The sequence below is a fragment of the Neovison vison genome, chromosome 5 (genome assembly GCF_020171115.1).
Source record: "Neovison vison isolate M4711 chromosome 5, ASM_NN_V1, whole genome shotgun sequence".
NCBI lineage: Eukaryota > Metazoa > Chordata > Mammalia > Carnivora > Mustelidae > Neogale > Neogale vison.
The window spans coordinates 28,609,111-28,635,840 of record NC_058095.1 but is presented as its reverse complement, the minus strand read 5'-3'; the positions used below and the strand labels follow the sequence as shown (position 1 = coordinate 28,635,840).

General features: G+C 53.0%; 4 protein-coding genes and 3 non-coding genes across 11 annotated transcripts; 4 read left to right on the top strand and 3 right to left on the bottom strand.

Annotated features, from left to right (window-relative positions):
- Positions 1–1,372: 1,372 nt before the first annotated feature.
- PROCA1 (protein interacting with cyclin A1) lies at positions 1,373–8,417 on the bottom strand. Of its 4 annotated transcripts, none has more exons than XM_044248296.1 (5): positions 7,941–8,417; positions 3,825–3,911; positions 2,618–2,753; positions 2,179–2,337; positions 1,373–2,085 (listed from the first exon to the last, which is right to left on the bottom strand). In XM_044248296.1, the coding sequence occupies exons 1-5, from the start codon at positions 8,026–8,028 to the stop codon at positions 1,422–1,424; spliced, it is 1,134 nt and encodes a 377-aa protein (XP_044104231.1). In that variant the 5' UTR covers positions 8,029–8,417; the 3' UTR covers positions 1,373–1,421. The 4 variants fall into 4 exon arrangements, with proteins under 4 accessions (XP_044104231.1, XP_044104232.1, XP_044104234.1 ...); XM_044248297.1 differs by having other exon boundaries at positions 2,188–2,337; XM_044248299.1 differs by lacking the exon at positions 2,179–2,337.
- A 4,170-nt stretch (positions 8,418–12,587) lies between these two features.
- RAB34 (RAB34, member RAS oncogene family) lies at positions 12,588–16,516 on the bottom strand. The gene is made up of 10 exons (XM_044248292.1): positions 16,374–16,516; positions 16,074–16,165; positions 14,322–14,387; positions 14,109–14,210; positions 13,939–14,003; positions 13,778–13,829; positions 13,506–13,587; positions 13,336–13,426; positions 13,095–13,202; positions 12,588–13,006 (listed from the first exon to the last, which is right to left on the bottom strand). The coding sequence occupies exons 1-10, from the start codon at positions 16,425–16,427 to the stop codon at positions 12,939–12,941; spliced, it is 780 nt and encodes a 259-aa protein (XP_044104227.1). The 5' UTR covers positions 16,428–16,516; the 3' UTR covers positions 12,588–12,938.
- Positions 16,517–18,612: 2,096 nt separating this feature from the next.
- Positions 18,613–21,962, top strand: RPL23A (ribosomal protein L23a). Its single transcript, XM_044248295.1, has 4 exons — positions 18,613–18,715; positions 19,327–19,510; positions 21,141–21,317; positions 21,791–21,962. Exons 1-4 carry the CDS (start codon positions 18,691–18,693, stop codon positions 21,945–21,947), a joined length of 543 nt encoding a protein of 180 aa, XP_044104230.1. The 5' UTR covers positions 18,613–18,690; the 3' UTR covers positions 21,948–21,962.
- On the top strand, positions 19,175–19,238 carry LOC122908105. The gene has a single exon (XR_006384888.1). It is a non-coding gene; the product is annotated as a small nucleolar RNA SNORD42 (small nucleolar RNA).
- On the top strand, positions 20,983–21,054 carry LOC122908117. Its single transcript, XR_006384896.1, has one exon. It is a non-coding gene; the product is annotated as a small nucleolar RNA Z17 (small nucleolar RNA).
- On the top strand, positions 21,649–21,713 carry LOC122908106. Its single transcript, XR_006384889.1, has one exon. It is a non-coding gene; the product is annotated as a small nucleolar RNA SNORD42 (small nucleolar RNA).
- A 592-nt stretch (positions 21,963–22,554) lies between the features above and the next one.
- On the bottom strand, positions 22,555–24,370 carry TLCD1 (TLC domain containing 1). Of its 2 annotated transcripts, XM_044248294.1 has the most exons (5): positions 24,050–24,370; positions 23,656–23,738; positions 23,481–23,563; positions 22,915–23,069; positions 22,555–22,744 (listed from the first exon to the last, which is right to left on the bottom strand). In XM_044248294.1, the coding sequence occupies exons 1-5, from the start codon at positions 24,241–24,243 to the stop codon at positions 22,630–22,632; spliced, it is 630 nt and encodes a 209-aa protein (XP_044104229.1). In that variant the 5' UTR covers positions 24,244–24,370; the 3' UTR covers positions 22,555–22,629. The 2 variants fall into 2 exon arrangements, with proteins under 2 accessions (XP_044104229.1, XP_044104228.1); XM_044248293.1 differs by having other exon boundaries at positions 22,555–23,069.
- Positions 24,371–26,730: the final 2,360 nt, after the last annotated feature.

The window sequence follows — 26,730 nt, the reverse complement described above, 5'->3', positions numbered from 1 at the left end:
TGGCAAAGTCTCTCTCTCCAACATTCCGGCGCTTGAAGGGTGGCTTTCAGAGCAGTGTGTGGAGCTCTGGGGGCTCCCCGTAACTCCTCCGAGGCCATCAGAGAGACTGACTCAGAACAGCAAGCAGCATCTGTATCTGACTACCTGGGATCACATCCCTGCTCTGCTTCCCCAGCCCTGGGCCTATTGGCTCTGAGCCAGCCATCTTCTCTGTAAAGTGGAGTGATTGCTACCTGCCTTGTCAGGGCAGCTACCAGCACTGAGAGGATGTGTGAGTGCTCAGCCCAGGGCCTCGGACCTCGTGAGGCCCTTGGACCCAGTAGCTGCTGTTACTACACTGGCAGGTAGCCACTCCATCTACTGGGTCCACAAGCCGCCTCTGGCATAGTGAAGAAGGGCCGAGAGTAAGTTTCAGTTTCTCAAGCCCCTCTACCTCCTCCCTCTACATTCTTTTTTGCCAGCTGGGCCTCGGTCTGTGATAGTACAGTACCTCTACACAGACACGTCAGCCGAGGATGGGCCCCGTGCTTGCCTGCTCCCACACCAGCCCTGGAAAAGGAAGTGCCAGTCCCCCTCTTACCAGCTTGGTCCAACCAGCCTCTGGCCCTTGCCCTTTCCCCCAACCCCACTGCCTCTTTGTGTTCTAGACTCCTGGTATTCCATGTTTCTTAAGAAGGGCCTCGTCTCACAGCTTTGCAAGTTGGTGCTGAGAAAGTGAGCCTTTACCCCCTCCTTTTCCTCTGCTTGGGGCTCAGCAGAGAACTCAGAAAAGGTCATTACTGCCCAAACTTAATGAGTCTCCCATCTCGACTTTATCCCATCGTTCAAGACCTCTTTGGCTGTTGGCAAGAGCTGGGAGGGAAAGGCTGGTCTTCTGCCAGGAACTCAGTTCCATACCCTTCAGCACAAAGGTCTGGAAGGGCCTAGCAGGAGCAGGCACACACCAGCCTGGAAGATGATGTTCCCTTTGGTGCCACCAGCACGTGTCTTCCTAAGGGCCACTTAGAGGAGGGAAAGGCCAGGCACAGTGGCACAGAGTAGATTAAAAGGTTCAGTTTATTAGGGGTATCACTGCAGATAGAACTGCCTGTCCGCCGAGCAGATTTCACACAGACCAATCTCCCAGGAGATGGGCAGCCTTCTTCCCACCCTACCCTGATGTGCTCCTCTCCTGCCCCGAGCCTACAATGTTACAGATAAACAGGCTGCATGGCCTCCGACCTACGTTCCCACGAATTCCCTCCTGAAAGACACATTACCCTTCAAATACCCCTGCAGCCCCCTGGCCCCTTAGCTCCAGCTACGCGCAGAGCCCACCCCTCCTTGCCCTGACCGGGGATGGGTTGGAGGGAGAGAGAACAGCCGCAGGGGATCAGCTACAGGCTTGATCGCATTTATTCTTCACACTGGACGCCCTCGCCTCAACTGAGATTGGGGTTGGATCCTGGGGGAGATTTCCTCTTGACCTTCTTGACTGGTGAGGTCTTTGCCCCAGCTTTCTTAGTCTGGACCGTGTTCTTCTCTCTCTTCCTGGGTGAGGAAGACTCCACGATATCGTCACTGGAGGGCTCCTCCCGCCGGGGGTCATTGTAACTGTCCTCACTCTCCAGGTCTTCCCGGCTGTCTGGGCTGGACTCTGACATCCTGGTCAGCTCTCTGGGGCTTATTGATCGGTTCAAGTCCGGAGGTGAAGATTCCGATTTAACCGGGCTTTTCTTCTTCAGCAACTTGCCCTTCTTGACTTTTTTCTTCGGCTTTGGCTTCTCATCCAGCTCCTCTTCCTTGTCTTTCTCCTTTTCTTTTTTCTTCTTTACCTTCTTGATCACCTTGTTGCCCTGGGACTTCCCTGTGGGGCTCTCGGAGCGCCAGATAGTGATGGGAGCTGCCGAGTCCGGGGTAGTTGTGACAGTGCCCAGGCCTGTGTCAGCGGGGGCAGTGGTGGCAGGCCCCACCTGGGTGGGAATGGGAGGCTTGCTTTCTTCCTCCTCTTCCTCCTCCTCTTCTTCGTTCAAGTCATCTGCCACATAGTCATGATGGATGGGATGGTGGATCACTGCCACAGAGACAGGCCTATAGCTTTTGCACCTGGGAGGGAAGGGAACAGGAGGAGAGAAGATTGACAGAGAGTGGGGGGCCCATGCCCCTTCGTGCCGCCCCTGTCAGCCTGCCGGCACTCACCAGCCATACCAGAACCGCTCCACACACTCCTCCTCTGGGATGAGCTCAAAGCAAGGGGACTGGATGATGTTGAAACATGTTGGACCCTCATCTCGGGAGCAGGTTGGGCCCACATCTTGGGAGTTGTCGCTATTTGTCTTCTCTGAGCAGTCCTTCAGCCTGCCACACAGAGGACTCAGCCTGGCTCCCATGCCTCTGTGACTCCCTCGGGGACCCAGAGCCAGAAGCCTGAGGGACAGCTGGCTTCCTCCCGGCTCAGCCCAGGCTGCCGAAAGACCTCCTCCCTGTGGCTCCAGAGCGGAGCCAGGTTTACAAAGCTGCGGTGAGGCTAGCCGGTGCTGGGTCAAAGCTGAGGGGCAAACCACAGGGCAATGGTGGGCCTAGCTGCACCCAGGAGTCTCCCCTGGGCTGGGGGTCTCCCAAGGAGGAGGGCCCTTACCTAGACTCGCAGTCGCAGTGGCTGATGGAGTGCAGGTGCAGGTCGTGGTGGCCATAGTCCGAGGGGAAGGGGTGGATGACATGCCCAGTGCACTGTTTGTGTTTCCAGCAGCACCTGTCCAGGTCTTTGAATTCACCTGAGGGGGTGGTGGGGTCTGGGTCACACAGGGGTGGCGACAGCAGCACGCCCCCACTGCCTCCCCTCGGACCCTGCCGAAGGCTCCAGTCCACCAATGGCTCTCCCTCAAGCCGCTAGCTAAAAGGTGAGCCTATGAAGTGACTCCACGTGCCCAAGGTCTCATGTACCAGGACAGAGACAACAAGGCACCTTCTTGCAGGTCCCCCCTTGAACTCCAGCTCCTCCCACTCGCAGAGGAAGACGTGAGCTGGCCCTGATGAGTTCCCGCCTGGTACAGGGTGCTATGGCTAGCTTACTCCCCTCTCCCCAGACAGGCCAGGAGGACTGAGCCTTTATCTAGCCTCGGTGAAGGTGGAACTGGGACAGGACCTCTCACTGGCCACCCCTATGGAGGTAACCCAGGCCGGGGGTGTGTCAGTCCAAGTGGCCTTAAAAGTACTTGAGAGATGAGGGGACAGCAGCTTGGTATGAGCTTTGCCCCACCTTCCTCCTCCCTTCCCTTCTCTCCCCCAGGCTGTGAGGGCCCCAGGTCCCCCATATACCCCTGACCCACTTGGAGGCCTCCTTTTTTGCTTCTCCCATGACCCCTTTCTACCCCGGGGGGGAATAAGGCACGTGAGGCTGGACCTCAGGTCACCAACACCTCTACCTTCTTCAGCACTGCTGAACTGGGAGCAAGGGGCAGCAGAGTGGCATATCAGACAGGTCTGAGTCCAAGTCTTGGCTCTGTCACTAGCTGGACATCCCAGAGCACGTGACTTCTCTGAGACTTCATTTCCTTATCCATAAAATGGGGATGGCAGTAATATGTATTTTGCAGGATTGTCGAGAGGGCTCAGTTCATATATGTCAAAGAAATCCATGCCCCATAAGATGCACGGCTGAAGACAGGAGTTCTTGTGGACTTGGGGAATGGGGTATGGGCACTCCCAGCCTGGCAGGAGTAGGGGGTGTGGGGGGGTACCCGTTCAGGACCAAACACTTCTCTCCCTCCTGCCTGCCACCGGTGTCTGTTCCCTCAAGTGAGATGGATGGGGAACCCCGGGGCCCAGAGATTCCCTGGACCCACCTTCAGAGGAGAAGGTAGATGCATCAGTACTAGAAGGCACACCAGCCAGCAGATGTCCTCTCTCCCAGCCCGGTAACCTGTTTACATCTGAGAGAGCACAGAGTGGCAGCAGCTGCAGCCCCCTCCCCACGCCCTTCATGCCTCACCCATTCCCTGACAAGCTCCACCTGCCCCCGGGAGATGTGGAAATTTCCAAAACAACCCAACAGTGCCTGTTCTCAAGGTGAGGAGAGGGACACAGAGGATGAACAGTTCAAGGCAGCTGCATGACACAGACCCTGATGGGAAGGGAGGTGGTGGGAAGAAGGCCTGCGGAAGCAGAGAACAAGAGCGCCAGTGTTGCGGGGCTCTTGAGAAAGACTTCCTGGAAGAAGCATGGCAGGAGTGGAGTCTGGAGTAATGAGTAGGAATGAGCCAGAGCCGAGGTAAGGAGGGACAATTCCAGGAATTCCCGGGGTGTAAGGAGACTGGTCAGACAGTCCCTCCCTGGGTTGAGACCCCACCACCATCAACGACCACAGGATTGCCTTCCTGCAATGAGCTTTCCCCTTTGGGGCATCAGAGCTGAGTCCTGTCCCTTGAGCTGATTGCCAGGTCCTGGTCATCTCCTTCTACTTTCCACAGCTTAGTAAGTACTCAAAATGTATGGAAGGAATGAATAAATGAAAATTCTAGCACCTTCTGGAGCTTCCCACCCTGGTGCTGTTCCTCTGAGCTCATCGCACCAGCATTACCCCAGGCCCCTCCCACCCTCAGCCTCTCTCCTCCAGTCTGGGGAAGTATCCCTCTGCTGTCCTCCTGGCCAAAGCTCCTGGAATCTAGGTCCCAGCCAGAAATGTTTACCTCCTCCCTCTTCACTGTTGTGGTTTTTCTTCTACAGGCAATGAATATCTTTAAACAAAACACTCTATAAACCCTGCTTCTCCCTCTAAACAAAACACTCTATAAACCCCGTTCCTCCCTCTAACACTGCATATCCTTTTCAATCCATATCATTCACTCCTTCCTCTAACAGACATACTAGCTTCAGGAGGCACCTGTGAAGGAGGCCCAGTCCCTATCTTCAGTGAGCTCAGAGTCCACCTCTCTTCCATGTCAGCCACGTACAACATGGCAGCTACTGGACCCTTCTTTCAAAAGAGCCCAGGCAGCGAATTCCTTTTTATTTTTTTTAAGATTTTAATTATTTTTTTAAAGTAATCTCTATGTCCGGGGCGCCTGGGTGGCTCAGTGGATTAAGCCGCTGCCTTCGGCTCAGGTCATGATCTCAGGGTCCTGGGATCGAGTCCCGCATCGGGCTCTCTGCTCAGCGGGGAGCCTGCTTCCTCCTCTCTCTCTCTCTCTCTCTCTGCCTGCCTCTCTGCCTACTTGTGATCTCTCTGTCAAATAAATAAATAAAATCTTTAAAAAAAAAAAAAGTAATCTCTATGTCCAACGTGGGGCTCAAACTCACAAGCCCAAGACTGAGTCCCATGCTCTACCAACTGAGCCAGCCAGGTGCTCCCCGCCAACAATCTCCTAATAATTTAACCCAGCGGCCTTCTTTTTGTCTAATCTCACCCAACACTCTTGGCCATTCAATCTCTTTTCTCCTGCAAACTGTTCTGCTGACTCCCATGACAGACCTCTCTCCTCTCACCTGCCTTCCTTCTCTGACTAGCTGTTTCATTCTTTCCTGACTTCTTTGTGGTTTCCTTTTCCTCTGCTGTCCCCCTAAAATTGGAGAAGACCAGGATTCTGTGTTTGGCCTCCTTCTCAAAGACTCTACAGCCTTCTCTTGGATAATGTCATCCACTTACATGGTTTCAACATCCACCAAAAAAAAAAAAAAAGACATAAATCAGGGTCTCCAATCCAGACAGCTTTCCTGAGCACGTAGTTAATATCCTCTTGGACTTCCCCAATACATCTGAGACCAGCATGTCCCATACAAGCCTTTCATCTTCTCCTTACCCCCAATAAACTGTCTCCTCTTATCTCTTCCATTTCAGAGAGGAACAGACACCTCATCTAGAAATCTAGGGATTGTTCTTTCTTTTACCTCTACATCAACTTGATGACCAAGTCTTGCCATGCCTACGTGTCCCCCACATCTGCCTCTATCTTGGTTCAGACTTCCATTATCCCTAGGACCGCTACAGGAGCCTCCTGGCTGGCCTCCTTGCCTTCTGTTTCACTACTCTCATTCAGTCTTCACAGTGAGTCAAACTGAATTTTCTAGAATACCAACTCATCCATCATGTTCCTCCTGTTCAATAGCCATCCATTGCCTTCAGGATAAAGTGAAACTCCTTATCATGACATAACTGAGACACACACAACCCCCAGGACCCAGGTCCTGGTTCCTTCCTCAGTTATAAGTTTCTCCCACCCATTCATCCTTCCTCCCACTACTCCCTTCTCCATTCCTTCTCTCCTGCCTCTCCCTCCCCAGAAATACCTGTTCATTTGGAAAGAACAATGCTATTCACTCAAGTAGAATTGGTCACACATGTCTTGTGCCCCTTTACCCTGCCATGGCACTTCATGTACTTACTCTATGGCAACATGAGACAAGACCCATATTTGATCTGCCTCTGTATCTGCAAGTCCTGGGACATGAGAAGTGCCCGGCAAATGTTGGTGGACTGAATGACTACATGAGTAGAATAAAATAAATCCCCTATTGGAACCACAAAGAAACTACAGCGTTGGAAATTCTGCCCAGGGTTCAAAGCTGGGGATTTTTCTAGAGAAAGAGAATTGACCCAGGATGAGCATCTCCCCAACGTTAGGCACTGTACTGGGCTTTTAAAATATGCCTTTGATTCAAAATCCTCACCACAATCCATTCTATCAATGCAGACTCAGAGACTCAGTATAAAAAACCTGTCTGAAGACACAAGTTAATAGATGGTAGGGGTAGGAGTTAACCTAATCTTCTTGGCCTTGTATAACCTGGGCTCCTTCAGCCCTGTCTACATGGGGTTCCTATCCAAAGCCCATCCTGCTAGCTGTCACTTCCCTACAGCACCTGCTTTTCAGCTCCAACACAGCCAATTCTTCATCCTCTGGTTTGACTTCACCACCTCCCCGATCCAGCCTGAAGCCCAAGGGTGAGGATTCAAACTCTGCTTTATCTGACTCCAATGTTCTTGCTTTCTCCAGAGTAGTGGTGAAGGCGGTTTGTAGACAGAGTCCACTGATGAACTCTTCCCAAACCACCAAGAAGCCCTAACAGTCATAACTCTGTTTGCCAAGGGGTGGGGTTTAGGAACTCTCCTCAGATGTGAGGAAGGCAACCTGCTCTCTAGTTTCACAGACAGGAGAGCTCCTACTGGAGCAGCAGTCCAGCGCTCTGTCAATAGAAGTAACTGGCAGGCACAGGGCAAACTTCATAATGAAATGAGAGTGATAGCTTGAAAGGAAGAGGGTAGCTTGTGGTCTTTTTCTTGGGAGGGGCATTCAACCAGGCGCAGGGGCCTAACTCAAAACTCACAGGTAAGGCTCATTGATACAGAATCCTCCCAGTCCTGAAGGCCGAGGAGCTCCCCCCGCCCTTGTGGCGCAGGTGGCAGGGTTCCAGGTCGGACACCCAAGTAGCTGAATGGGGGAGGAAGGGAGGGGAAAGGGAGAAAGGAGGGGAAGCAGGAAGAAGGAGGGAGCTAGACAGTGCTGTGTGCACGCATCTCCTGGGAAATGCCCCTCTGGCCCCGCCCACATCTGGTGGTGATTGTGATGTCACGCGAGGAACCTCCAGACTCCTTCCTCCCCTCAGACTAAATGGAACCCCTCATCCCAGCCTGGCGACAGGGTGGGTGCTGGAGCAGGTGCTCCAGCCAGGATCCGCATTTCTTAGGCGGCAGCCGGGCCTCCGGAGGCAGCACCGCAACGCCCTCCATCCCTACAAACTAGGGGTTGCGTTGGTAGCTCTGGCTCCTGCCGGACTCTCCAGGGCAACAGGACCCCAGTCCTCAATCATTGGTCCACGGCTCGGCGTGAGCCCGCCCCCAGGCCCTAACTCCGCCCCAGCCCAGGCCCCGCCTCCTTCGCCTGCTCTTCCAGTTCTAAACCCTCCTTGGTGCCACGCCCCCAGGCTGAAACCCACCCCCAAACTCCTGCCCCGCCCCTCTTTACCAGTGCTGCTCTCATCCCAGATGCTGGCATTGTCCTCAGTCTTTTCCTTAGTCCACCTTTCAATCCTCAATGTCGTCCTGACCCACATCGCTCTCAGCCCAGTTCTCGTCTCTACAAGACTCTTCCTCGCAGAAGTCCAATCCTGAACCTCAGCTTGGTCGAGCCAGCCGTAAACCCCAATCTCAGGTTCGCCCCAATCCAGCCCTTAACTCCGCCTCATGCTTGCCCAATCCCCCCCTCCACCCTCCCCTGGCTCTGTGTTGTCTTAGCCCAAATCTAAGCTTCAGCCGCGCTCTTCATCCGGGGCCTTGCAGCTCCTTCCAAGACCCTCTTTGTCCCACCTTTTAGCCTTCGTACCACCTCTTTCTCTCAGGCCTAAACCTTAGCTCGGCCGCTCAGGCCCAGCCCTCAGTCCCATCCCTAGTTCCTCTCCAGATCTACTCCCAGCTCTTAGTCCTACCCCCAGACCTTAGCCCCGCCCCACCCCCCACCCCCGTTCTTAGCCCCGCCCCAGGCATTCTCTCAACCTCAAGCTTCCGCCGCAATCCAGCCCCTCCCAAGCGGTCGGAACCCAGCCGCGCTCGGACCTGGAGCCCCGCCCGCCTCCCCGCAGCCTTCTCCTGGCTCCTCCTCGCTCTGGAGTAAGGCTCTTTCCGGCTCGCTCGCGTTCGTCCTTTTCTTTTTTTTTCTTCTTCTTCTTCTTCTTTTTTTTTTTTTTTTTTTTTTTTGCGTTTTCTCTTTCTGCCCTCACGCTCTTCCACAGGAGCACAAGGCCCAGTTCTAAAGATGAGGACTTGCTGTCGGCTCCCAAACCCTCGTGGCGCCCATTCTCAGGGCCCCCTCCCCACCGCGTTCCCTCCTTGCACCCGCGCCCCCCCAACAGTTCCCGGAGACAACACTGCCCAATAAAGATGTCAACATAGGGGCACCTGGGTGGCTCAGTGGGTTAAGCCTCTGCCTTTGGCTCAGGTCATGATCCCAGAGTCCTGGGATCGAGCCCCACATCGGGCTCTCTGCTGAGCAGAGAGCCTGTTTCCCTTCCTCTCTCTCTGCCTGCCTCTCTGCCTACTTGTGATCTCTGTCAAATAAAAAAAAAAAAAAAAAAAAAAGATGTCAACATAGAGCCAAGATCTCAAGTTATTCTTACCCCAATCAGTTATTAAAATAATTAAGATTTTCGAGGGGCGCCTGGGTGGCTCAGTCGTTAAGCATCTGCCTTCGGCTGGGGTCATGATCCCAGGTCATGATCCCAGGGATGGAGCCCCCGCCTTCCGGCTTCCTGCACCACCGGAAGCCCGCTTCTCCCTCTCCCACTCCCCCTGCTTGTATTTCCTCTCTCAAATAAGTAAAATCTTTTTTTTTTTTTTAAGATTTTATTTATTTATTTGACAGAGAAATCATAAGTAGGCAGAGAGGCAGGCAGAGATAGAGAAGGAAGCAGGCTCCCTGCTGAACAGAGAGCCCCATGAGGGGCTCGATCACAGGACGGAGCCACCCAGGCGCCCCTAAGTAAAATCTTTTAAAAAAAATAATGTTTTTGAGCTCTTCCTATGTATGGTAGTGCTTTAATCTTACTTCACTTTGGCAACCGCATGTGTCTCCATAGGCTTCTGTGAGGGGAAGCAGGGCCGGCTGCATTCATAGTAACCTACTACACACACCCCGGACACCCTTAGATACAGCATATACATGGCACAGGCATCGATTACACCCGTTGCCTACATAAAAAATCTACTCCTCACACATGGACTGATGCAATATGCACACAGGCACATGCTCCTCACAGGTATCACCCAGAAAACCGAACCATACCCCTGATCCCCACCCCAACCACCACCCCTGCAGCACAAACATTCCACAACAGCTCTGCGTGCGCACACACACACACACACACACACTCTGAGTTACAGGCTCTGTACAAGAGGAGGGGTGAAGCGCACAGTCCTGTGAGGGAAGAGATATGGAAAAAACAATCCCAGAGAGTGTGAAAGTGTTAGAGCCGTACCACCCACACTCCACACACCTCACTCCGCTCCAATTCTCTTGGCACCAGGCTCTTAAGCTAGGATATGCCTTCAACAGATGGAATAAAGGGGAGAGGATGGTGTTTAAACTGTTTTCTCCAGTCGTCCAGGGTCTCTCCTGCTGCTGCCGCTCTATCTGCGTCATCCAGCCTTCACCTTCCTCCAGACCCAGGAATCTGAGCAGATAGGGTCACTAGCCAAACTCCCCTTTCCACCTTAGCTCTTGACAGCTCGAGGAAGAGAGTTGAAGAAGGGAGAAGCCAGTGGGGAGGAGTATGCAGAAAAGCCAAACCTTTCAGGACAGAGTAGCTGGGTGAGAATGGTACCATGCGTGGAATGGACAGAGCAATCGGTGACTGGGAGTCCGGATCTGTGTTCTAATCTTGGCCCTCCATGGCCTCTCAGGATGACACTGAGGCTACATGTGTCCCACCACCGTTGGGCCGAATGTCTGAGATACTCCCAGCCCATCTGACTCTGAGTCAGATGTCAACAGAGAGCAGGTTCCTCGCTCTCTTCCCTCCAATTAGTTATAGTAGATGAGGTTTTTGAGCTCTTGCCATGTATGTTGGCGCTTTACCTTATTTCATCCATGAAACCTCATCAGTATTTTTTTTTTAAGATTTTATTTATTTATTTGACAGACAGAGATCACAAGTAGGCAGAGAGGCAGGCAGAAAGAGAGGAAGGGAAGCAGGTTTGCCGCCGAGCAGAGCACCAGATGTGGAGCTTGATCCCAGGACCCTGGGATCATGACCTGAGCCGAAGGCAGAGGCTTTACCCACTGAGCCACCCAGCACCCTCCTCATCAGTATTATTAGCCTGAGGAAACAGGCACAGAGGATAAGTGATTTGCTCGGGAGTCTGAGAGCTCCTTCCTTTGGTTCCTTAGCCCCAACTGTATCCTTCTACTTGGTGCCTATTCACAAATTTTTACCATTGGATAATTGTTTTCTTTTTTTTTTTATCCCCTTCCTGCCTTCCCTTTAAGAAATACTTCTCTTGGGGCGCCTGGGTGGCTCAGTGGGTTAAGCCGCTGCCTTCGGCTCAGGTCATGATCTCAGGGTCCTGGGATTGAGTCCCACATCGGGCTCTCTGCTCAGCAGGGAGCCTGCTTCCTCCTCTCTCTCTCTCTCTGCCTGCCTCTCTGCCTACTTGTGATCTCTCTCTGTCAAATAAATAAATAAAATCTTTAAAAAAAAAAAAAAAAAGAAATACTTCTCTTTGGAGTGCCTGGGTGGCTCAGTTGGTTGAGCATCCGACTCTTGATATTAGCTCAGGTCATGATCTCAGGGTTCCAGAATGGAGCCACATCTGGGCTCCCTGCTCAGTGAGGAGCCTGCTTCTCCCTCTCCCTCTGTCCCTCTAACTGCTTGTGAGTGTGTACTCACTCTCCCTCTCTAAATTAAATGGATAAATCTTTAAAAAGTAAATAAATAGGGGCACCTGTGTGGCTCAGTTGATTAAGCCTTCAGCTCAGGTCATGATCCCTGGGTCCTGGGATCGAGCCTGGCCTCCGGCTCCCTGCTCAGCAGGAAGCCTGCTCAAGGAACCTGCTGCTTCTCTCTTTCCCTCTGCCCGTCCTCCCCCCACAACTCGCGTTCTCTCTCACTCGCTCTGCGTTCTCTCTCAAATGAAATAAATAATCTTAAAAAAAAAAAAGAAAGAAAAGAAAAAAGAAAAATAAATAAATAAATAAATACTCTGAGAACACAGTGAGAAGTGATTGAAGATGACAGTGAGAACTCAGATGAAGGACCTCCTGACTCAGAGCACGTCTTTTTTTTTTTTTTTTTTTTTTGAAAAGGAAACAAAGTATGCTGTTTTTCTCTCTTCTCTTTTTTTTTTTTTTTCTCATTTTAAGTAAGCTCTAGGCCTAACATGGAACATGGAGTTTGAACTCACTACCCTGAGATCAACAGTCACAGGCTCTACCAAGTGAGCCAGCCAAGTGCCCCTATGCTGTTTGTTTGTTTTAATCAGGTTTTAAAATATAAAAAGACACTACTCATAAATTTATGCTTATATCACTAATCATGTTAGATAGATATTAGCACATCTTTTTCTTTTTAAGATTTATCTATTTGCCAGAGGGAGAGAGTAAGAGAGCAAGCAAGCACAAGCAGGGGGAGCAACAGGCAGAGGGAGAAGCAGGCTTCCCACCAACCAAGGTGGCCAGAAGTGGTACTCGATCCCAGGACCCTGGGAATCACGACCCGAGCTGAAGGCAGACGCTGAACCAACTGAGCCACCCAGGCATCCCTACATAGCACATCTTCTGAGTAAGAGACAAACCCACACTGCCCTGGGCCTCTGGTCAACCCAAAGAGCATCCAAAACTCAATTACTTTTTACTGTGTTCCCCTCGGTGAAGTATTTTTTTAAAGAGAAGGCGAGAAGGAAGTGAAAAAAATTAAACAATTATCCAGTGGTAGAAATTTAGGAATAAACACCAAGTAAGGGGACACAGTTGGAGATGAGGAACCAAAGAAAAGCACTCTCAAAGCCAACCACTGCGAGTGGGACAGCCAGAATCCAGCAGGAAGCTTGAGTCCCAGGATAGCCATCCAGTCCTGCCCGTTCCACATCCCTCATCCCCAACAAAGGACTCCAGTCCCCAAACTGCTAAAAACAGAGATTTTAATGCATAAGGCACAGTGTGAGGCTGGGATCATTAAGCATCCTCCTACTCCAAAGGGTCCAGCAGGCTAAGCAAAAGCAGCAGGGATTACCTCCCCACTGCTGGGCACCCTGGAGAGCCCCCAGAAGAGGACGACATCTAGTCTTTGGCATGGTGCCCAGGGCAGGGAGCAACTAGCATGGTCCCTGTTACCCCTCCACGGGTACTGCCATCAAGAGGCAGCTCTTTGGTCTGGAAAAACAATCAGTGCAAATGTCCAGGGTTGAGCTCTAGGGGAGTCAGGGTAGCACAGTGCCCCAGGGCTGGGCAGGTGCTGGACAGTCCCCTTACCACTCATGGGCAACATGTTGGCTTCTTCTTGCTGGCAGTTAGGTAGAGGTTGCTGTCATCACTGTGGATGCCTTCAGGAAGGGCGGGAAATATATGAAGCGGGGATCAGAGGTGCCCCACGCTCTCTGACACCCCCCAGCCAGGCAGGCAGGCACTCACGGACAACATCCCCAATGCGCCGGGCCCCTGATTTCTCTAGCTCAGCCAGCACGTTGGCCTCAAAGGTCAGCGCTGCCACACGGAAGAAGAATTCCCGGACATTTTCACCTGACACATGGAGCAGATGGGCACTCAAAGGCCGTTCCAGGCGCTCGGGTCCCAGGGTACGGCTCAAGGGACAGGAGGGAGAGGCCAGGTAGACAGGAGCACCACAGCAGAAGACCCAAAGCCTCTGACTCACCAGTGAGAGATGAGACCGCCCAGTACTCAGCCTTCATCTCTTGGGCCACCTTGAGTGCGTCTTTCTCCATCAGCACATACTGAGCGGGAGTCTAAGGGAATGTTGGAGTCAGATGGCAAGGGGGTCCCCTCCCCGAGTTGGTAGCCACCCCTTCCCCAGGACACACTCACACTCAAGTCCTTCTTGGAACCCACAAGGAAGAGCAGCACACTGGACGGGTCGTTCTCCTTGAGGGCATCGGCTAGCCACTGTCTGCCACAGAGGATAGACAACCAAGGACGGGTGAGCTGGAGAGGCTCCTCCTGCTGACACTCACAGGCTCACCACCTTCTCTCTGGTCCTCGATGCGTTCTTTTCCTTCCCTACTAATGCCCCTGACCACCCCTCTTTTCTGTGCCCTCTCTTCCCGGAGCCCCCAGTATAGTTCCGCATCCCCACATACTTGGTATGTTCCAAAGAGGCCACATCATTCAGGTTGAAGACAATGATGATGGCTGGAAAAGTGGCAAAAACAGCGGACATTACTAGCTCATTTCCCCAACCACTCAGCCCTAGCTTAGACACCAGGAACCCCCACCTGCCCCACTTCTCCGAGGCCCTTACCTTGAGCTCCTCGGTAATAGGTTGATGCAATGCACTTGAACCTCTCCTGTCCAGCAGTATCCCAGCTGGGAGGAAGGAGGGGGGTACAACACAGATATATGGAGGGGGCATGAGATGGGGTTCAGGGGCTGGGGGAAAGAATGGCTGGAATGTATAGAGGTAGCACTCACAGCTGCAGACTGAAGGGGATGCCCAACACCTCAAATCGTTCCATCTCAAAGTCCACTCCAATGGTGGCCTTGTAATTCTTATCAAAAGTGTCTTTGCAGAACCTGAGGGAGGATGGGATGCTCTGGCCCTGAGCCCAGCCCACGTGGCTAGGTCTGGCCAAACCCTGCCCAGCCCAGCCCAGCCCAATCAGCTCAACGAGAGCACCTTCTTACCTGTTGATGAGACAAGTCTTCCCGACTGACAGGTCCCCCACCACAATGACTTTGGAGATCTTAAATCTGCAGGGCACAAAACCCCTTTTGTGTCCTCCTCCAGCAGGAGGAGTGAGCACTGACTCTTCCAACCTAGGGTGTCTCAATGTTCCCTACTAAGTCCATAAAGGTAGCTGCACCAAGGCTGAGGTTACCATGGACAGGAGGCCTCCTAGGCGGCTTGCCTGGACACATACACTTGCAGAAGAGTGTTTTGTGCTTCAGCATCAGAAAGCCATGAATGTGAATCCCAGTTCTTCCATTGACCAGCTGTGTGACTTGGGACAAGTTACTTAGATTCCCTGAGCCTCAGTTTCAACACTTGTTAGGTGGAGATTTAGTATATATTCTATAGGGTTGTTGTGAAGGTTATAATGAGATTAACGTCCTATATTCTGAGATAAATGTCTTATATATCCTCCCCTTCACTCCCCCACATACATTTTAACATCTCTGAAATCAGGATACATCTTTTTTCTTAAGTGCCCCCCCTTATAAAGATTTTATTGGGGTGTCTGGGTGCCTCAGTCGTTAAGCCTCTGCCTTTGGCCCAGGTCACGATACCAGGGCCCTGGGATCCAGCACCGCATCAGGCTCCCTGCTTGGGGTGAGCCTGCTTTTCTCTCTCCCTCTGCCTGCTGCTCCCCCGCTGTGCTCTGTCTATACATATCAAATAAACAAATAAAGATTTTACTTATTTATTTGACACAGAGAAAGAGAGAGAGAGCAGGAGCTCGATGTGGGGCTCAATCCCAGGACTCCGGGATCATAACCTGAACTAAAGGCTGTCACTTAACCCACTGTGCCACCCAGGCACCCCATGAAATCAGATTATGTTAGGTAAAATAGGTAAAAAAAAAAACGGATGGTGTTTTCATTTAATAAAAGATAATTATAGTAACCAACACACTGCCTGGCACACAGTAAAGGCTCAATTACTGACCCACCCACAAATTTTATCAAGATTACCTTCTTTTACCCATAATGGGACACATCCCTACAGGCACAGCCCTCTGTCCTGGGGCTCAAATGTATGGTATGTGGGAAGCTGACCTGGGAACCACCCTCTCCTGTTGGACACCTTCTTTGTGTGAAGAAGTGAAGGGCCACCTCTCTACCCCACCCCATTTCATAGGATTCATCACATCCTTGCTGGGAAGAAAAGGGAGAACACATTGGTATAAAAAAAGGGGAATTGGGCGCCTGGGTGGCTCAGTGGGTTAAGCCACTGCCTTCGGCTCAGGTCATGATCCCAGGGTCCTGGGATCGAGTCCCGCATCGGGCTCTCTGCTCAGCAGGGAGCCTGCTTCCTTCTCTCTCTGCCTGCCTCTCCATCTACTTGTGATTTCTCTCTGTCAAATAAATAAATAAAATCTTTAAAAAAAAAAAAAAAAGGGGGCGCCTGGGTGGCTCAGTGGGTAAAGCCGCTGCCTTCGGCTCAGGTCATGATCTCAGGGTCCTGGGATCGAGTCCCACATCGGGCTCTCTGCTCAGCAGGGAGCCTGCTTCCCTCTCTCTCTCTCTGTCTGCCTCTCCATCTACTTGTGATTTCTCTCTGTCAAAAAATAAATAAAATCTTTAAAAAAAAAAAAAGGGGGGGGATTACCATACAGCTGGTAGAGGCTGAAATGGAGCCCCCCCGGGAGGGGGGGGTGCTTGTGTACCCTAGCTTTGACTGAGACTTCCTTTCTTTGTTAAGGGTGTCTAACTCACCCCACGGTGCCTGTCCGGTGCTCCTGGCAGGCGCAGATGACGCGGGGGTGGAAGTCTTTGCGCACGTGCAAAGCGGCCTCCTTCCTCAGGCACTAAGAGGGATAGAAGAGAACGGGACTCACCCACTCCTGGCCCACGTCCCGCAGCCAGGCTGCCCTGGGCGGGGGTAGGGGACCACCCAGAAGCAGCAGACCTCGCTGGGCCGCAGGGCTGGGTCCAGGCCTCTAACTGAACTGGTGCCGCCTCCTCCCCGCCCACACCCCATCGCAGCCAGAAGCCCGACGTGGCCCTGGCGCCTACCTGGGGCAGCTCCGCCAGGACGCGGTCCCTCCGCACCGGAGCCAGAATGTTCATCTCGCCTGCGACTTTGCGGGGAGCCCCGAGAAGGCGCGGGGACCTGATCCGCCCCAGCGACCCGGGCCCGTGGAGACCCGACAATCACCCGCGACCGGGGTGTCCCGACTATAACTCTGGGCCACGGGGAGCCTACGGGAGCCCGCGGCCTCGGGGACGCTACGACCACGGCGGGCCACGGGGATGAGACGATCATCCGGGGCCGGGGCGAACCCACAATCACCCGGGCCCGGGGCGTCCCGACGACGACTCGGGGGCGGGGTGACTCCTCCGCCGCCAAATGGGGGCGGGAAGTCCCGTCGGCGGGGGGCCGGGCCCGCGTAGACCCCACAATAACTCGGGGCCGGATGGTTCCTACAATGACTCGGGGCCGCGGTGACCCGACGACACCTCGGGGTTGAGGCTGCCCTACCATAACAGCTGCCAGGGGGCGCGAAGCAGCCCCGCCGCACGGGGTCAGTGTGGGCAGGGATGGCGCTGCAAGGCCTGCGGACTGCTGGAGGAGGGGGCCACGGGCCCAGTCCGCTGCAGGGCCCGGCGTCCCACTCTGCTCTCCCTCCGCTAGCGCTGTAACATGATCCCCGGAAATTCCTGGAGAAGGGCCGCCCCCTGCCCCTCTCCCGGCAGCTCCCGGCCTAGCAGCCTGTCCCAGCCTCCCCCTCCTCTCCTCTCCTCTCCACCGCGCTGCCCCAGCTCTGGGTACCCTGCCAGACCGCTCAAGGGCATCAGGACCGCCTCCAACCAGGCTGGAACCCGCCCAGATCGAAGTCCCCCAGGTCGCTCTCCGCTGCGCCTCTGGGCCGGGCTCCGGCTCCAAGGGGACCCTTACCCGGGCAAATTGGTGATGGAGAATCGGTGATTGCTACGCAGTATCTGGCTGGGCCAAGAACGGCGGGGAGGGGAAAGGAGGAGAGAAGGGGCCCAAGGAGAGGCGGCGCTTCCCTCCTCAACTCCAGGCCCAGGACGTGACTCATAAGAGTCTGCCCCCGCTCGCCTTTCTGCCCGGGATAGGGGTGGGGTGGGGGGAAGCAGACAGGGATGCCAGGGTCGGAATGGGATGCACACCGAGGAAAGAGACGTCCAAATTCTGGGGTGTTTTCCTTCAAGTCTCCCGTGTAGACTGAGGGGTGGGAGGCCAAAGACCAACCTGCCTCCCTCGTCTAAAGAAGGGTTAAGTGGACCTGAAACTTCGCCCTTTGGGTAGGTCGCCGCACTGCTACCCGTGTTCTGTCTGATCTCATTGGAATCAAGGACAATTTTTCCATTTCGCAGTTCTGCAGGGTAGAGGAGGAGTGTAGTATACAATAATTCTCACCGTCAAAGGGGAGATCTGGTTCTAAAGAGGGAAGGAGGAAAACAGGGCAGGGTGGAAGTGGGACAGAAACAGACCCGCAGAGAAGCAAACCTAAGCTTTATTAAAACTTGTTCTGTGTCGGGAACTGAATCTGAGGATGCAGATATGACTGGAGCAGGGAAAGGAAGACTAATTAAAGGGAGTAGACTGAATGAAATTCGCAAGAACTAGGGAGCCCTAGAGAAATCTGTACCCCGGGTGTTTGGAATATTGGTAGTTTCAAGTGCGGGAAAACGCACGAAATCTGTCACAGGTAAAGAAGAGTAGAAGTTGTTAGAGGGACTTGGGCCATACAGATTCTTAAAGTTCTTTTTTGTTTGTTTTGAGAGAGAGAGAGCGAGCGCGCAAGCGGGGCGAGAGGCAGAAGGTGAGGGAAAAGCAGGCTTCCCGCTGAGGAGGGAGGCGGATGCTGGGCTCTCTCCAAGGACCCCGAGATTATGATCTGACCCTAAAACAGCCGCTTAACTGACTGAGCCACCTAGGCGCCCCTGGCCCACACAATTTCTGCTCCAACATTCTAGAACTTTGCTTCACCCTCCCCGCGTCAACCTAATTATACACCGTCCTGTTTTCAGTGTTACTATCTCCTGGACCTGCAGTACTCTTTCTTCAAGATGGGAAAGCGCCCAGGACCAGACAATGGCTACACCATCCATATCCAACAGCCGCAACAAATAAACACGTGTCTACAAAATAACTACAACCCCCAAGAAGCTTTACGCTCTTTTGAGGGAAGAGGTGGCGCATGCTTACTCACTCTCCCGAGGAAATTAAATTTAACTACCATTCCCAGAGGGCGCCGCGCTACAGATTATCCAATCAGCTTTAAATAAAAAGCATCGCGAGTCTTCGGTGAGACTCTGCTCTATAAGCCCCTGGAAACGAGCGTTGGAAATCCCTTTTACGAAGATGGCGCCGAAAGCTAAGAAGGAAGGTTTGTGCTGGAGCTGGGGGGTGACTGCGGGTAGCTGTCGTGAGAGCCCCTCAGAGTGAACGGACCGGGAGGACAATGGCTGAGCTAAGCCTTGCGGTGTCTGCTCCGGAGCCGCTTCTGGGATTCTGGCACGCTGCGGTGCGCGTGGGCCCAGCCGCATGGGCTGAGCTTCTGTGAGGAGGTTGGGGAGGCAAGCCCGGCCGGCACCACCTCTCGGGGCTGCCGGACTGTTGGCTTTGGGGAACAACACGCATCCACAGGACGGAGCTCCACGTCTCCAGACCTGTAAAGAATTAAGTCCTCAACTTAGTTTCCTTTTTTTTTCCTTCCGCGTTAGAGCTATATAGGTAGGTAAAACCACTAACACCTATTTTGTCAGATATCAACCTTTCGATCATTGCTAGTTCCTTTTTTTCTTCGCCGTATTCCTGGAATTACCCTTAAGTTCGCCCCAGTATCGTGCATATGATGGAAAAATTTTAACCTGAGACTTGTGATGTCTTCAAAGGAACCACTGATGCACGTGTGGCCTGGAGCGCCCGCTAGGGGTTTTGAGTACGGTAGTGACTGGTTTCTGAATTCCGTGCCCTCGTTTTCCCTCTTTCTCTCAGCCCCTGCCCCTCCCAAAGCCGAAGCCAAAGCAAAGGCTTTGAAAGCCAAGAAAGCGGTGCTGAAAGGCGTCCACAGTCACAAAAAAAAGAAGATCCGCACATCACCTACCTTCCGACGACCCAAGACTCTGCGTCTCCGAAGGCAACCCAAATATCCTCGAAAGAGCGCCCCCAGGAGAAACAAGTCAGTACTGCCCTTTCCCTTGGAAAGATGATGGGTAGCTGTTTGTAATTTGGAAATTTACCAAACCTACAGCACAGCTTCGGGAATACATGTTAGTAGGTAGTGTGTGTCTCTAAGGGGAGTGTGAAGAGATTGTTGATGCCTGATTTAAGAACAAGAAGAGACGTTTTTTCAGTATTGACGGGAACAGTTTAAAACAGCTCAATGATTATTAAGGTTAATTGTTGCTTTATATATGGTCAGCGTTTTAAATTCTTCTTTCTTTGAGTATACAGTGGGACTTTGATTTTTTATTTTTTTGAGTTAGAGGTTTAGTTGTTCATTGCACCTATTCCTGTAGGGAATAACCCTTGAGGGTGACAATGTGGGGTGATTCTAGGTTGATAAGGACACTTAAAAAATCTGTATTGGAAAGAGAAGACCTGCAACAGGTCTTCTCATTTACTCTCTTAAGTCTTTACACTCAAAAGACGGGGAAATGGGCAGAAAGGTTTAGGGTCTTGAGTGTATTGGTGCCACACTACTAATGATAAAACTGAGCTTAGGGGGCCCAGATTCGAACAGTAGTAATAACTGTCACCTCCCAGTGCTGCTGCCTTTTTTTTTTTTTTTTTTTTAAGAGTTTTGTTTATTCGACAGAGAGAGAGATCACAAGTGGGCAGAAAGACAGGCAGAAAGAGAGGGGGAAGCAGGCTCCTGGCCGAGCAGAGAGCCCGATGCGGGGCTTGATCCCAGGACCCCGAGATCACGACCCGAGCCGAAGGCAGAAGCCCAACCCACGGAGCCACCTAGGCGCCCCTTATTTTCTTTTTTTAAAGATTTTATTCATTCATTTGACAGAGATCACAAGTAGGCAGACAGGCAGGCAGAGAGAGGGGGGAAGCAGACTCCCCGCTGAACAGAGAGCCTGACATGGGGCTTAATAGATCCCAGGACCCTGAGACCACGACCTGAGCCAGAGGCAGAGGTTTAACCCACTGAGCCACCCAGGTGCCCCTTGCCTGGGAGGGGGCGTCTAGATGGCTCAGTGGGTTAAAGCCTCTGCGTTCGGCTCAGGTCATGATCCCAGGGTCCTAGGATCGAGCCCCACGTCGGGCTCTCTGCTCAGTGGGGAGCCAGTTTCCTCCTCTCTCTCTGCCTACTTGTGATCTCTGTCAAATAAATAAATTAAAAAAAAAAAAAACTTAAAAAAAACGTTGAAGTCAAAGAATGAAGGGGGTCTGGAACTCAGAGATGATTCTTAAATAAACTGAAGGATGAAAGTCCTTCAAGTGGGGGCGCCCTTTTCCCAGTTGGTTCAACTCAGGTCATGATCCCCAGAGACCTAGGATCAAGCCCCATATCAGTCTCCCTGCTTCTCCCTCTGTCCCTCACCTTGCTCTTGTGTGCATTCTCTCTAACAAAAAAGTTTTTAAAGTCTTTCAAGGGGAAGAAAGTGCACAGGTTTCTGCCCCCAGGTCCCTAAGTTTCAGGGTGCAGATGATGACACTGTTTAGCGACCAAAGTCTGACAGAAATGATTGCTACTTCATGGTCTGATGCACCTGGGCTCTTCTGGGGTTGGGCTCTAAAAGAGGGCCTATCCTTCCCTTTGACCCAGGCCAGCTGACACCATTTTGCTTCTTCCCAAGGCTTGACCACTATGCCATCATCAAGTTCCCCCTGACTACTGAGTCAGCCATGAAGAAAATAGAAGACAACAACACACTTGTGTTCATTGTGGATGTCAAGGCCAACAAGCACCAGATCAAACAGGCTGTGAAGAAGCTCTATGACATTGATGTAGCCAAGGTCAACACCTTAATCAGGTGAGTAGGATCTCAGGAGCCAGGAAATGTGCATGGAGTCAGAAGTAGGTTTCACAGCTTGCAAGCCTTAAGAAATGAGCATCTTCTGCTGTAATTCTAGTCTTTTGTATCTAATATGGGCTTTTGAGGACACATTAGCTCTCCTGCCTCTAGGACTTAATGTATGGTGTTGGTGTTTTCTTGGTCCCTACACTTCTAGACAGAGGCAGACCCTAAAGTAAGATGCAATTTATGTCAGATAACCTGGACTTAGTCTTGAAGATGTTCTGTGATATTCCCCAAGAAAGGAGAAGTGGGTTCATTTGTGGTTTGGTAGCATCCCTAGCCTCCTGTGCAAATGATGGAAAAGTCACCATTTGGGAAAGAATGACATGAACAAAGGAACCACTGATATGCTAGAAAGACTAGGGGGGAAAGGGAGGGCTTAGGTAAGGCAGTGATGGTGGGAGGAATTAAGACTTCCTTTATCCTAGGCCTGATGGAGAGAAGAAGGCATACGTTCGGCTGGCCCCTGACTATGATGCTTTGGATGTTGCCAACAAAGTAAGCTACCTGTGCTATCAACTCCCCCATCACCTGGGTCCAAGTGAGGTGCCTGTTAGTGACCAAAACCTGACTTTGGCTGCTTAACTCACTGTATTCCTATCCTGAATGGGCCCTACCCTCACCTCTTTTTGGTTTTTAACCGTGACATTCTAGCTTAATCTTCACATTTCAACTCCCAGTAACAAAGCTTCCCTTTTGTTTTTCAGATTGGGATCATCTAAACTGAGTCCAGCTGGCTAAATCTAAATACAGTTTTTTCATGATACATGTTTGTCTGTTGATTTGTTGGCTGGGCTTTGGGGAGACCATACTGGGGTTACACACACTTAAATTAACAGGGCAAGACTTTGGTCTACTTACCCTGTTGGAACACTCTGCCTTAGTACCTACCTTACCACACTTGTTAATCCTGGCAGTGGGAGCTCAGGTATTTGTGACCCATATTGGGTTTTGGACAATGAAAATTTGTTGTCTTAACCCCGTGATGATGGCAAACAAGAATCCCTCCTTTTATCTGGAATGGGCTTTGTTGGAAACCAGTATAAGAATTCTCATTAGCATCCACTTCAGGGCAGTGTGGACTGGCTGGCTTCTATAGCACCTGTCCCCGCACCCAACTACCATGTCCAACCGGTCTGTCTGCTTCCCTCACCCCTTCCTTGCCCAAGAAAGGACAAGGACTTCAGAGGAGTGCTTTCATTAGCATTTTCAATAGTAGGTGCAGAGCCTGTCCTCAGAGGATGCCCCAGACTTGGGGCTAATTCTCTTATATGGTGAGGCTGTTCTTGGCTGTGTTTGCTCTTGCCACAAGTTGCAGTCCTCTCACTCTGTCAAAAACTTGTCTTTGTGTTGCTGGCTGGGGACACGTCCAGGGCAGAAGTCTGAGCGGAGGAGGCGGGAAAAGTAGATGAGGATCATGATGTCCAGCATGAGCAGGTTACCCAGCAGAAAGGTGCCCAGAGTCCTCTGGCCCAAATAACGCAGGAAAAAGTGGGTGAGGTAGGCCTGAGGGGCCAGGCGGAAGAGAAAGTACATGACCAAGTTGACATACTTGTTGACCCGGTACAGGAGGAGGTGCTGAGCATTGTTGATCTTCATCATCATGCGGATGGTGAGGAATATGTTGCTGACCTCCACCAGCAATGTTAAGACCCCCCCACCAACAAAACTGTTCCAGAAGATGCCTGCAAAGAAGGCACCCAGAGCCTAGAATGCAAGGGAGAAAATGTGTTAGGGGACCCAAATACCATGTCTTTCCTGAAAGTTGGTGGGCATATCAAGGCTACCAGATTAATGGTTGGGAAATCCATTCTTACTGACTTGGTCCTGGGTTATAGTCTGTGGTGGATTCAACATGCTTAAATCTTGATCCCTGCCCACAGATTCTGGCTCTGAGTAGGGTTTCTAATTTGTTAAAGGAGGTAATAGGTAAGACCATGGATTACTGGCCTCAAAAGTGAATTCACCAAGGGCACGGAAACTGCCAGCCTTCAGTGTCCTGATATTGGTTGGAGATGACGTTAAGAAAGATGGTCTTTACCTCCGAGGTTCAGAAAAGGCTGAGACCAGGTTGCTAGTAGCACCAGGCCTACACCCCAACCCTTGCCTCTCATTTACCATGACGTGATGAACGAGGTATTCCCAAGAAGCTCGTGTCTGACGACTAATCACGATGTCCACCGTGTCGTGGATGAAATACCCTAGCGGGTCGTATGGAAAAAAGTCATGAAAGGAATTGAACAAAAGTCTCCCTGTCCCCACACGTACTTAGTATTTTCTGGTCAAGACCTACCTGCAGAAAAGCAAGCGAGCAGATAGCCAGAAAGCGACCATGCCGTCTCAATCTCCACCAGCATCTCGGGGGTCTGCCATAGACTGGGAGGGAAGAAGGCAGACTCTCAATATCTCCGCATCCCCAAGGACCCTCTACTCCCCCAGTCCCCGAGGGATCCGGGCTCGCGCTATTGGCTTTGTGGGAAGTGGAGAGGCTTGGCTGAAACCCAGGTGTCTCCCGGTTCCCAGATGAGCTTTCCCCCTCCCCTGGGACCTCTGCCGCACCTAGTTGGAGAGCTTTCTGAAGAGGGAATCAGGTGAGACTGCATGGCCTGAGCCTGCCAGAGGGTGATGCGGAGAGTAACGTGGGATCCCCCAACCACCCACCCTCACTCCCCCAGTCCTCCACTCACCACAGCACTGCCCAGACCCCGGACACAATGGAGTGGGCGAAGGAGACCAGCAGGTTGTGCCAGCGCCAGGTGCGCAGGGGGTCGGCGCGCACGTGCTCCGGCAGGGGCAGGCGGCTGAGCGCGCGCCGGAGGGCCCGGAAGGTCAGCGTGGCGCCCAGGAGCAGCGGCAGGGCGGGGTGCAGCAGTGGGGGCATGCTGGCCCTCCCTGCAGTCAGCCTGTCTGCCCCCTACGCTGCCTCTCCGACTGCTCCGCGAACCGAGCTCCTCTCCGGCCAATGCACGCCAGCCGCCAGCCTCGCACAGTTTTCGCGGAGCCCTCTAGGCCCCTAGCTCCTCCAGTCCCCTCCCCGCTGGCCTCTGCCCCCGCCCCCAGCCACCCCCGCCCCCGCCCCGCCCCTCCCCGGCCGCCTGCCCCCGCCCCTCCGGCGCCGCCCCGGCACAGAGGGCCAGAGCCCCATTTCCCGGGGGCCTCCGGGCCCCGCCTCGCTTCCGCGGACTTCGGGCGAAAAAGGGGCTGTCCTGGGGGGCGGCGACGCCGCGGCACCCCTCGCTGGCGCCTCCCGACGGCCGACGGAGTCCCGCCTCGGTTGCTTGGCCTCATTAACCTGCGTCCCCACTTTTCCCGGGGCTACCGGCTCCCCCGCCTCGGCGGGTACTGAGAGAACTCTCTCTCCGCCCTCAACTCCTTTCTGGGCAGAGCGGGGCGGGGCCCGTCACACACCCGCGTCCTTTAAGCCCTGGTCCTGGGGAGGGGTCCGAGCCGAGCCTCGATAATGGTCTCCGCCTATATTCTGTTATTTTCACCGGATCTTTAGCTTCTTTGGGCCAGAGACGGACATGTTTATCAGCATCTGTGGCGCCCCGCATCGACTCGGTGTCTAGGAGGGGTCGACTAATCCATCACCCTTCTTCCCAGCCCGCTCTTGGGTTCCTGAGGTCCAGCGGCTGTCACAGTCCTCCCTTAGACAATCCCGGCTCTTCTCCTGGCTCCGTGGAGGCTGGCACGAGGAAGACCGGGCTGCTGGGGTGACCCTTATTCTTCAGGGCAGTGGGCTGGAGCAGTTGCAGCTCGTGGTCACGAGGTGTCAGCCTATCCCTACCTTGGCGCGGGATCCCCTTCCCGCCTCCAGGCAAGTGAGGTGCAAACAGAGGAAAGGCTGAAAACAAGTGCTGTGGGAGGGGGTTGGTAAGCGATTCTGCGAGAGGGAGGGAAAGCCCTAAGCCTTAGGCGCCGGAGACCCAGGGACCAAGAGGTTTGGGTGTTTGCTCTGCCTCCCTTGCTGGCTCCAATGTTACATATTAACGGCTGTGGGGCTCCTGGTTTCTAGGTGAGGGCACGAGTGTCCCGGGTTGTGTGGCTTTTCCCCTCTGCACTTCCCTTTGCTCCCAGGGCAGCTTTGTTCAGCAGCCAACAGCAGCCTGAGGCAGCCACACCAAGGGCCCCTCGTAGGGCCCCTCGTAGGGCCCCTCTCGTGGTCTTTCCACGTGGACAGGTTTGAGTCTCTTTTGAGGGGTGGGGCGGGACAGAACATAAACACTCCTTTCCTCACATTCCTCACTCACTCAGAAACAGGGACGCTGACTCTTGGCTAATCACCATCCTCTTGCTCCTTAGCTTTTATGGAGCTCGAACAGAGCAGGAGGCACAGGGAGACAACAGGAATTAAACTCCCTTCCGGCCAAGACCCTAGACAATCATACTAACCAGCCCCTTACGTTTAGGCAGAAGCCTTGATTCCACACCTGTCAAACAGCGCTCCCTCCTCTCTCTGATGCTTTCACATAGTGGTCTACATCCCTCCCATCTTCCCCACAAGGCGATCCTCCTCACAGTTGAGCCTTGAAGGCGGATTACCCGAGGCAAAGTTGCGGAGGAGGGAGGGGTGTGATGAGAGTGCTGACGCGGGCGATGCTCACTTGTTGGGACAGCCTGGAGTCTCCTTCTCCCTAGGTGAATCAGTGTGCACGGCTCGGGGTTTCCCCGGTCCCTCCCTAGGCAAACACGAAACTAACCCTGATCCCTGCCCCACAAACCGAGAATGCTGACGCTCTTCGTAGTTTTGGTAGTTTATCATTTGCGTGCCAATGAGAATCCGCTCTCTCCTGAGATAGTGTCACTAGTGAGCAAAGAGGTGGGCTGAGATGGGCGCCCGGGTGACTCGGTTAAGCGTCTGCCTTCCACTCAGGACACGATCTCAGGGTCCTGGGATGGAGCCCCACATGGGGCTCCCCGCTCAGCGGGGAATGTGCTTTTCCCTCTACCTCTGCCTTTCTCTGCCCGCTCCTGCTCTCCCTGTCTCAAATAAATACAATCTTAAAGAAAAAGAAGTGGGTTAGGGAGATTGGTCCTCGCTTTCCATCCTCACTGGTTGTGAAGAGCAGCCCTCGGGTCTAAAGCTTTGTGAGGGCCAGATGCGAACACGTGTGTAGGGAATGGCTTGTACCGTCCTAGCTGCCAAGCGCGCCAAGAAATGCCATAAAACCCCATTTCTGGGATTCTGAAAAAGGAACTGTGGGAGTGAGCTGCAAGGACGTGCAAACGGCACAAGACGCAAAAATGCAAAGTCGAAACTCACACCGATTTCCCTTGCTCCGCCCCGCAATTATCTTCCAGTGTCGGGGGTGCGGCCACAGGGTGGGCGGGTCCGCGCACGCGCCGCGTCTGGGTGGGGGGTGGGTTC